The sequence below is a fragment of the Cottoperca gobio genome, chromosome 1, assembly GCF_900634415.1.
Source record: "Cottoperca gobio chromosome 1, fCotGob3.1, whole genome shotgun sequence".
Lineage (NCBI taxonomy): Eukaryota > Metazoa > Chordata > Actinopteri > Perciformes > Bovichtidae > Cottoperca > Cottoperca gobio.
In genome coordinates this window covers 16,165,062-16,176,622 of record NC_041355.1, presented here as the reverse complement: position 1 = coordinate 16,176,622, position 11,561 = coordinate 16,165,062, and the positions used below count along the sequence as shown (strand labels likewise).

Genomic DNA, 11,561 nt, shown 5'->3' with positions numbered 1-11,561 from the left:
AAAGTAGCATACTATACTGTGTAATTAAAATGTCACGATGACAAGCGAACATTTGTTTTCTTTTATTCTGTAGGCTATAGCTTTAACAGAAGGTTGTCCAGTGACGGGCACAAGGACCATGCAGACTCCTCAGACAGAGGGGGGCCGGGCTCTCGTTTTCCCATGCACCACCATCTACTGACATTGGCCACTGTTCCACATTTAACACTCCGCATTCATAAAAAAAAGAAAAGAGGAATCATCTGACAAGAGCAGCATCCCCTGGTAGCTGCCTCACTGTTTATTGAGCTCAGCACGTCGCCAGAACAGAAGCCACACTAACTTAAAGAGGAAGAAATGGCCAAAAGTGAGATACAGAGAGGAAGTTTGAAGAGTGAGGAGTTCTTTTTTGATTCCGAGGCGTCTCTCTTGGATCAGCAAGATTTCGAGATGTCTAGTTGCCCTTTCAATGACGTCTTCAACTCCAAAGACTCCCACATGGAGCAGATCAACACTTTTCTGAAAAACGTACAAGTTTTGCTGGAGGCTGCTAGGTTTCTTGAGAGCGCCGACAGGAAGGACGGAAGTGAGTTTATATGTGCTGCGTGTGATCCTTGTCATTTTCCTCTGAATTTTAGGAAAACAAGACTTCATTGTCAATAGACGCAGACAACAAAGGGCTGAGTTCATTCAACTAAGCACCACTGCCTGCTATAAGCACAGCCTGCACCAGACTAATATGAGTGACATACCCATTGCAATTATAGGAGAGTATAAGCATATGCTTTTATTATTTTCTGGACTGTTTGCATCTGTATGATCTGCATGTTGAACACTGTGCATCGCTTTGCGCCTGCACAACTCTCAACCCATGAAGATGTTATTTCTACCTACAGCATATATACAACAATGTGACATAATGATTGGTTGTGTGGGTGTGCATGTTGGCTACCACTCCGATATGATAAATCTGACCACATTGCAGCGCCCTCCAACTCAGTTTAGGATGATGTCATTGTGCCCACGCAGACTCGATCGAAAAAACCGACAACTTTATAGATAAAACGCAAAAAGACACACATTAATGGTGAATCGGACATATACAACACAGAAATGTCTCGCATTGTTGTTAAATGTTCTTGTTTATAACTTTAGCCTATTAGGAAGGCAACCCAGTATAGGGTTGATTGAAATTGCCATCTCAAATTGCAAATACACTCTGGCCAACTTATAATTTAATGTCAGAGAATTTGTAATAAATGCAATATTAAAAAAGACTTTTAAAAAAAACAATTATTAATGATGTCCTCGTTTCCTTTTACCAAGCCATGATTTAAAGACGCAGGAAAATAAACAGTTTTTCCTTTGCTTTCTTTTGCGTCTGTCCGTTAAGGGCTGTTTTGTGCAGAGAAGCTGAGCCTACGGGCTGGTACGCGCTGCAAAAGACCTTTGAGCATTATAACCTATTATTATAATGTAACGTGGGAATTATGCAGCAGCAGATCGCAGAGGCAAAGCTCTCCTCTCTCGATTGTTTGCTTCCTGCTATTTGTGGGCGTGTTGAACTGGTTTCCACATGGCGCAAAGCTCCTCTGCGGTTGGTCAGGTGCGAGCTCAACCCTCGACGCCTGTCAAAGCCATCCGCCAATCAGACGCCCGGTCGGTGGCGACGTCATGTGTTGCTGGGCCTGGCTTCAGCCTGCAAGTACACCCCCATGGTCCGGGTGGATCATGGGATTTGTAGGGCTTTTTTTCTTTTGCAAGAGAGAGGAGATTGGAAATGAAGAAAGTAAGAGGAATAACTGACAAACAATGAGTTGGCTATTTGTGTTTAGTCATTAACAACAGCCGCTTCAACCAATCCACTTATGATTGATGGCCGAAATTAGTTGAGTTAATATTTAGATCACAATTGTCATATTGTATTACAGGCCTGTGATTTATAGTAATAGTGAATGTTTTATTATTTCATTCTAATTAATTTCAACATTCTCTTCTTTGTTATCAGTAACAGCAATAACCTCGATTACACTTTGCAAGAACAATAAACACCACATTAAGTTTAAACTATTTATGTTGACCTGTGGAGTGTAGCACTGTCCCACAGACTTATTTACTCGTTAAACTGACCTGCCATAGATTCAGTCAAATTATAAAGGAATAACGGAGGCTATCGTACTTCATATATTGCAGTAAAGGCATGACAATTCGTTTAAATAATAAATATTATACATGTTTGTCAGTGTTTCATAAATGCACCAAAAGACTTGATTTCCCAGAATGCATCGCGTTGGACCGGCCTCTCCCCCGCTAGGTCCCCGCCTCTCAGCTGTGCAGCTAGGTAAACAAACAGGAGAGGAGAGGAAACGAGCAGCAGCAGGCACTTTGCTGGCTCTGTGCTCCCTCGGGGAAATTTTATATGATTTATATCAAATTTTGTAAACATTTAATATCGTGTTTCCTAGAAACTTTTAATACTTTGATACGCTGGTTTTGACATTTTCTAACATCGGCACCTGGCAAGGATTGGCTGAGGCTTTCCAGTTTGGAAAACTGGATTTCCCCCCCTCTTCATCCGACTAAGGCTGCTGTTGAGCCAGCGAAGAGACCGAACAAGTTAATAACACGACAACAAAACAGTATCACTTAAAGTAGTAATAACCGATGCACTGTCTTCGCTGTATTTGAAAGCGACCTGCCGTTGATGCTGTTTGCGAAGCTAACGTTACGTTAACCTGAAGAGAGCCTAGCTAACGTCAACGGCAGCCAGCCGCAGGAAAGAATGACTGCTGTTCAGTTAATAAATATCCAACGGTTATTGGAAGCTGCGGAATATCTAGAAAGGAAAGATAGAGGTAAATATTATGATCAAATGTATGTGAAGCTAAGCAATGTATCAATCAACAGCGTCAACATTTGTTCTGTTGACTGGTTGACAACGCCAATATGGATATGGTGTTAGCAAATGTCATCACAAACGTATCACCTGTATGTTCATGTCGACCTGAAGAATTGTAATATGGCTGGGGTCGAGAAAAAGTGTCCAAACTCGCCTTAACCACACATTTTCTTTCCACAGAGTGTGAACACGGATATGCTTCGACATTTCCATCAAGTCAGGACACAAACTACCAGAGGCAAAGGAAATTCCGAAATAAGAAGTTCAGCAGTAACCACAATAGGTAAGAAACTGCTCTCTTTCGTGGTGTCCCTAGTACATTGTGGGCACTGTTAACACAGCATACATTTACTGATAGATGTTCGTAATGTATGTGACGTACTGGGAAGTGTTGCCCACAGCATGTGATTATACACTCGCTGCCAATGCGCTTATCGCAACGTTTGATAAACAAGCGAGCTGTCAGCACCGGCTGCAGTTTTACGGTCGAGGAAAAAGCCTCTTTCTTTGTAAAAAAAAAAAAAAAAGTTTGCATGGATGTTTCACAAACTTGTAGAAATGTGTTTAGAACATAGGTGCACATATGACCGTCGCCACTGCTGTTTTGCTGGCTTGGGGGAGGGGGTAGCACCAGGGCTCTGCAAGCTTTTCATCAGCTGATTGTCAAATGGACTGCAGTGGTGGCTGAGGTTAGGGATCGTGGTGAATGCTTCAAAATGAAAAAAAAGTCATTTGTAATGTTGTGCATTCCTCTCACCCCTGGTTAAATAAACACACAGGATTTAGCTTTATTTGAATTAGAGTTTTATTTGTTATGTTTTTTGGTATTCATGCTCAGTTTCTAGTATGTCAAATGTTTTCTACACTGAGAAGAGAGGGATAGTTTTGCCTTCTGCCCTAAAGAGGAAATCTGCTATTTATGGCCGGTGTTGTTTGCAGACTTCCAAAGGTCAATATGTGGAGCATTTTTCAGGATTAATGATGTTTAGGGCAATCAGTAATTTGCAGTTTCACCTTTTTTATATACAACTTTATCCTCTCAAGTAAAGCATGTTTGCACCAATCGTGCTTTCCTCTTTTGTATGCATCATCAATCATACACAACATCAAGCTGTTGATGTGTGTTTGAGCATATGTTTAATAGTCTATTCTATTGTGTAGCTGCATGTAACACATGTCAAGCACTATGCTCTCACTGATGCCAGACATTTGAATTTAATAGTAGGAGTAGCAGGCGAGAATGCCCCAAAGTAAAGACCCAATGGTATTGTGTTTTTTCTTGGTGCTAGGCTGCTTACATTAATCTGTTCATTGACAGTCATACATCAAACGCAAGCCCCACTCCCTCTCTCTCTCTCTCTTAGCCTTTTAATATTAATGTAAGAGCGGGCCACAAACAGGAACTGCGCATTACTCATCATGAGCGTAGAACGCTGCCTAGTTCTGCATGGCAACAGTCATGATCAGATATAGGTCTGAAGCCGTTTTCATAAAGCTTCCAAAGAGTTGCTCTTAATAGGCAAATTCTTCGTAAGTATACAGAATAATGATGTTTCGGAACAATGCCATCTTTAATGCAAAATGAAATCCTCTGAGAACTAAAAGCTTTTCACAAAGCATATTTGCTCTTCATACAGCCTCTGAGGTGAACAACTCTTTCGGAGCAGGAGGGTTGAGAAGGATTTTCATAAGCATGACAGAAAATGGCACCAAGATGTACTGACAAGAGAAATCTTCTCCCAATGCCATGCAACAAGAAGTTAATACAGTTATACATGAAAGACTGTGCAGGAATTATGTTTGGTCTGTCTCTCTACAGAGACACGTTCACATCTCACTCAGCGAGGTAACACCATTTAGCATTTAACACCCTTTCTCAGCCTCGTGTAGCGATGCAGTTTATTTAATTCCCACTGGAATTGCACACCTTGCAAACAAACAAAACAGCATTATTTTGTATATCCCTAGTGCTGTCAGGGTTACTGATGGGGTGCATGTTTACGCCATAAATGGGCCACTTTATCCAACAGTCCTATTTATGTCCTGCTGCCATGGCTAATGATGAGAAATGTTGCTAATTAGCCAAATTTGTGTACCATTTTCACCACCTCGCAATTCCACATTCTGAGTGACAAAAAGAGACCAAGGATGTTGCTAAATGAGATCATGCAGTACCTACTCCTCAGTCATGTAAATGTTCCTGTTCATACTTCGTTGATGATCACTTTTAGAACATTTTAAAAATTCAATTAAAGTGACTCCTTTTTGAAATATGATAATATAACGATTAGATTATCTGTACAGTGCATTTAGTGTGACCCGCTCCAGCTATACAGTAGTTACCTTCTCAGGAGTAGCGATGGGATTATCTAACTCTGTCCTCTCCTGCCTGCCCGTTTATAGCAGGGTTGCTTTATCTCGTTGATCCACTCTGTGTGTGCGTATACATGCATACACACACATGCGTGCATGCCTACAGAAAGAAGTGGCCCTGATCCAGTTTAAAATCTGTATTGCATTGTCGTTGAGCTGCAGGCACGGAGATATCTGATTCAGCAGACAGCAATGCAAGTTGACTTAGATTGATCTCTACGTTGAGAGGCCATACGATGTAGTGTGGCAGGCTGTCCCAAGGCATCTCTAGTTTTCAGAGTAACAGACGGTGTAACTGACACCAGAATTGCCCTAAAATGGATTTCCAAGTTCTAAAGTTTTTTATCTATGGGAAAAATAATTGGGGCTTTCACAAAACCTTCTTCATCACTGTCTGTATTATTACCAGATTTTCAAACTTGGATGTTTTTTCTATCATTTGTATCTAATGATAATGCTTGACGTGGCTACATTGGTAACGGTCCCTCAAAATACATTTATGTCATCATTCTTAAAGAGTGATAATCAGCCAAAAAAAAAACCCTCACATAATTGCACACTACACTGAATTAGATTGTGGTGAATTGCTCCAAGTTTGGAGGAGATGATGAGGGTTTCTAAGCAACACAGACACAGTGCAAGCACAGTGACAGCTGATGACGCAAATGATGTGCTCCAAAGTATTCATCTTCTGTTAGCAAAACTATCGCTGTGACTCACAGTTGCAGAAATCTGTGGACTTGCTGCCATTACAAAAGTAATTATATATTCACGTAAAAGCATGCATCACTCGCAAAACGGTGAGTCGTTATTTTTCCTACAAAGAAATCACTTTGGAACTACATTTCTTTTTAGATGACATTTATGAGAGTAGTAGCAGCCGAGCAGAAGATATCAAGCTGGTTTTAGATCATTTTTGTGATTTTTTTTATGCGTGACTGGTCTGCTGATGCACAGCACGGTCATGCATGATTACTAGGTTGTAGAATATGTAAGTTGAATCCTGTCAAGACCCCGAGCACGAGTGTGTGAGCACAGGCTCTCACAGGTTTTCGGAGAGTGGCCCGGGCCAGCTTACATGTCAGCCCTATGTTTTGCTGTGATAGCAGCCCCTCAACCTGGCCATACAACTTGTCATGTTAAATCAAATATACTGCCACAGTTGACTTAACATCCAGTCGTGCATACCCAACTACATGACATTTAATGTATTAAATAGAGACATGCAGTGTTTTTTTATTGGTGTAAATAATTAAACTTGAAAATATATTTTCCTCTGAGGCAGGTCAAATCTTTACTGAACTACAGCCTTGAACTGTCCCCCCCCCTCTCTACCCCATTCTTATCTCCTACTTTCACCATACATCCTGCTTTCATATCAACAAGATGGCAGTTGTTTCAGCTTAGTATTAAAAGAAAAAATAGAGGAAGGCATATTAAAGTATTGATAACCCACGATGTAGAGAAGTGCTGTGTACATGACTCCAGGGAGGTTGAGTCTATCACCCCCCCTGAAACCTGTCCCCCTTGAGGCGAGGTAGAGTGCAGATTGTGTGGATAGGAACTTGGTCATTTAAGCATCAGGAGGAGGGCTTCAGTATGTTGCCACACAAAGAGACTCTTAGGAACCAGCTGATTCACTTTACATTATTAACAGAGCACTGAGCCCTGAATGCTGCATGCACAGGGTGTGTGTACGTGTGTGGGTGCATGCTCGTACTTGCCCGGCAGCACATGCACGCACACACACTCATGCACAGAGTGAACTCTAGTGGCTGCAGTGACACACACACACACACACACATACAGAGTTCTGCTGTGCATTATTGAGGAAGAGGCCGTATAATGCCACAGTGAATGCCCGGCTGTCACATTGACGTTTTAGTTGCTTTAAAGGCTCCAGTTCACTGGGCCTAGAGTTGGTCTCATGTGGGATTCATTAATAAATTCATTAATCAAATTTGACAAGGTAGTTCACTGTGCTTATCTCTGCCCCTGCTTGTCTAGCTCATATAGTTATTATCTTAATCTTATGCCTTATTTCCCCAAACGGAGTACATTGCCTTTTCAGGAGTAACAGATATACAGTAACAGTCTATGGCTTTACTTTGCATGTTGAGCACGCACCTGTGTTTATTATTTAACTTCTGTTTTCTGTCTTTGCAGGTCCACACATAATGAGCTGGAGAAGAATAGGTGAGTTGGCATTACATTTTCAAAACATTTAACCTTTAATAGAGCACACACCACCTGCAGGCACATGCACACCTTGCCCTGACATGTCAGCAAGTCCGTCATGTCCTACTTTTATTTAGCCCCTACAACCTTTTAGCCCTTCTTAAAGAAAGCACTTCCTTTGCAACAGGTCCTTAAAACCAAAAGTAAGGAGTGATCCATTTGTGTTCAGTTAAAGGCATTTCCCCCCTCCCTGTTTCCCCCTCTCGTGCACATACCCTTTGCACCTTTTTAGAGTTATGTAACAGTTTGGTTGCCGGGCGAAAGGCTTCGAGTTACAGGGACAGGCGAGGGTGCGTGCAGGCAGAGCTGGAGCTTAAGTCAAATGTTCCGTGCTTGTTTTTGATGCAAATATGTTTTATTTGTATGTAGCAGTATCAACAATGTCAGCTGAATGGAATGTCCTTTCAGTAGCTTTCCAGCCTAATCATAGTTCTATTCTGAGTTATATCTCTGCATTCAAGATAATATCTACAGTAGAAGATATGTAGGGTATTCAGGCAGACCCTGGCTTGTGATGGTTTACCACGCTGTCTTTAGAAGAGAGCGAACACTGGTTTCTTAGAAGCCCTTATCAGATTGAGTTCACCACCCACATAAGGTGCTTGCTGGTGTTTATGTTCAAGTCAAGAGTGAAGCCGTTAAGGGTTTTCTTCGACACCATAAATTAGAGCGGCTAGACTTGCAGGATTTATGGTAAATAGAATAAAAAAGCTTGCCATCCATTTTATCTGAGGGTGTGGATACAATGAAAGGATGTGGGAGGCTGGATCCATTCAACGTAATTACATATCACCTCGGCCTGTTTTTCTCACCATTTTCTTTGGCAGCCTCTTCTAAAAGGATGGGAACATTGGAAGGAGAGGCGTCCAGTGAGTTAAATATAGACAAGAGTTGATGTGTCATCTCGGTGCTCATACGCGATGCCACACAAGGCCAGCCGGTCGGCTGACTGGCCTCGGCAGATAGCAGCACCCATGCAGGGTTGTATTTTCTCCAATGTTCTACCCACACAAATACTTTTTTTTTTTTTTTAAATGTGCTGGCTCAGATGTTTGTTCCTACAACACATTGTGCTTTCGTCACTCCTTCCACATTCACGCATCCAGGCACTTTGTAGTATGGTCTGTTCTAGCCATTTATGGGCTATAGTCATCTCTGCTAATCAGAGATCTAGTGTACAGCCTGTAGATGGTAGAACAGAAGGGATCACTGCTGGCTTAGTTCAGCACTGAATTCTGGTAGATGTATGAACCATTAGAAAGATAATTTAATGAAGGGAAATGAAACGTATAATAAAACTGATGTAGAAAATAGTGATTTACCCACTCGTTTCTGCATTTGACAGCAAAGGTTTTTCATCGATGTTTTCATTTGTGTCATGTGAACAACTATTGAAACTTCGCGTCCTCTCCCTCCTGCCTTTCCTGGCTCCACCTTGCTGGTGCCGTGCGTACTCACGAGAGAGGGAGAGAGAGCTGCAGTTGAACAGAGTGAGCTGGGGACAGACTGTCCTGTACCATGCCACTGTACCAAATTCGGATACCGACACGCTGTTTCCCCCCCCCCCCCCCCCCCCCTTGTCTTTGTTTTCAGCTCAACACAGTGAGCATGGCGTTTTTTGCTTAGTAGTTGAACAGTACAAGTTCAAAATTCCATTAGTAAAGAAAGAGGGTAAAAATTGAAATGGTAATCCATCTTTTTAGAAGCACACTTAAAGTCAGGATCGTTTATAATCCCCCACCCTTTTTTTTTTCTTCTTGCCAGCAGCTAATCCAATTCCCCTTTAAGCACATGCCTCACTGTAAACTATACTTTATGTATCGGGCATAGTTGTTCACCCAAGTGTGTCAGGCTTATAGTATGATTCTACAACAATAACCGCAGCAGCAGCAGCTTTTCGTTCCAGCTCAGCAGACTTCCAAGTCCTGTAAATTGGAGGCATCTTCTTTATGGTACAGGTTGACCAACACTTATCAGCTCTGTATATCTGCCGCCAGCGAGACGTTTTGCCTTGCATGGCTACCACAAGTCCTGATAACCTCTGTGACGACAAGACTCGCAGTGACAGCGGAGACCACAGAATGTGGATAAAAGGGACCGAAAGAGGTGTGTGGGGGGGGGGAAACCCACATTCCAGATGCTCACACTGTGCGGCTGGGCCAGATAACGTGGTGGCTCTGCCGCTTTGATCATGTTCCTCCTAACAGCCCATTCCACTTCCTCATGTCACTACTAAATTACACTGCCTTAGTGAGGTTTAACAGTAAAGGGCTTATATGCACGCACGTAGAAGTTCAACTGCTTTGATCTCACAGACATCCACCTATTACTCCCCTTTCTTTTAAGCATGTTGATTACAAATTCCCCAGCTCAGGTTAGTTTTCGGGTGATCCTTGTTGGTTAAACTGTTTCACAGTAAAATACTAAGGTAATCCATGACCCAGGGTTTAGTCTGTTGTTATTCAACCAGTTGTTTTCCTTCCCCTGTGGATGATGACTCTGTTTATGGATAATCAATAAGACAGGCTTTTACTTGCCACGATAAATCCACAGAACTGTCGCTTATCATTTACCCTCCTCCTCTACAGCGACTGATTCATTTTAATATTGTTTGTCTTTTCCGCTTGATTTTTTCTTACGTGGGGATTTGGTCAAACAGAGTGAGTTAAACACCTTTGTGCCTGTGGAATATTAAAAAGGCTCAGTGTTGCCCATTAGAGTTGGGAGCTGGTTGACCTTGGGTGGCATGTAAGGAGCGTTCGTGAGGTCTGCCCGCTTGGGATTTGTTTTGGCTCAGTGGTATGTGAAATGGTAAATGAAGATAGTCACCCCTCATTTGCATTCAACTTTGGATCAGTGTGGGTATTCTCCACTGTCAGTGTTATTATTTCTTGTACGTGTTTGTGTACGTCTGAAGGTTTCTTTCTCTGGCTGCACGGTATATGAGCTTGTCAGGATATACGGTCGCATTTCAGAGCTTACTCCTCTTATATAACTTCACAATATCCTGGATGTAACTGCAGGCCTTGTGATGAACAGTACTTTTAGTTACTCCAGGCAGTAACTAAAACCACTGATTATCATCAGGTGTCCCATTTTTCACATGGTACATAACTCTATTGGGATTGAAGCCTTCTGTGTATTTCTATTCTTTTTAACCAGTGGGCTGTACATTCAGTACTGTTGTTCCAGCCTTGGGGTTGGATGAGCAGTCAAACATGAATAAACCCAGCTACATTTTCTCTGGCTGTGCTGATGCTTCATGAAGAAAGCCAAACTGCTTTACCAGTGTTTCTGTTATCTGCTCAGTGAGTGCAGCCTATTCTCAGGCTCTGCTGCAGGGCCTAGAACTGGGACCATTTGTTCTGACCAACGTGACGACTTGTAAGCTTTTCTTGGCAGCTTAAGGGACTTGATCTTTGGTCTGGTGAGCCTAGCTAAAGCACGCACACGTGCTGGAGCATGCCCCACCCCCCCACACCTCATCACAGGCCACCCGTTGCTAGTCCTTAATAGCTAGGCTTGGCTTTGGCTTTTGCTTAGCTAACAACGATGTCAGAGGATGAGGAAGTAATTGACAGGCTGATGGGATGAGCAGAATGATAGGTCAAACACACCTGACTAAGGGAAGCCCAGAGCAACACGCAAGCCTGATACAAACTCCCACTGTGTCAGTGTGCCCACTGTGAGCATTATTGACCTGTAATTAACACAGTGACACACGAGCCAGTATTAGGGTGGGACTAGTCACCATAAACAGTCAGATGATGCAAATTGTGGCTAAAAGACTGCCTCATCTGCAACCAGTGTGGCAGGTGCCCATCTGTAATAAGGTGGTCATATTTAGTTCTTAAAGGAGAACAACATCTAAATTAAGAATTACAATATGTTATTTCCATGGCCTAAGAAAGTTAAATCAATATTTGTGAACATGAGTTACTCCCTCCCAAAACCAGAAACTAGAAAGTCTAAAAGTCTCTAGAGCTGCTCCATAGATAGTGAATAGGAGACTGATTTTGCGGACCCACACAATGTTTGTTTTCTTTTTTTTATAACCAAATGAGCAACTCCA

General features: G+C 42.3%; 1 protein-coding gene across 2 annotated transcripts in view; it reads left to right on the top strand.

Annotated features, from left to right (window-relative positions):
- Positions 1 to 212: 212 nt before the first annotated feature.
- mxi1 (max interactor 1, dimerization protein) overlaps positions 213 to 11,561 on the top strand; it is a 29,293-nt gene continuing 17,944 nt past the window's right edge. Inside the window, exons 1-3 of one of the 2 annotated variants that reach the window (XM_029438642.1) lie at positions 213 to 565; positions 3,059 to 3,161; positions 7,418 to 7,447. In XM_029438642.1, the coding sequence (XP_029294502.1) occupies positions 337 to 565; positions 3,059 to 3,161; positions 7,418 to 7,447 (362 nt within the window). In that variant the 5' untranslated portion in view covers positions 213 to 336. Of the gene's footprint in view, positions 566 to 2,313; positions 2,835 to 3,058; positions 3,162 to 7,417; positions 7,448 to 11,561 lie in introns of those variants that run through there. The other variant, XM_029438649.1, reaches the window with a different exon arrangement.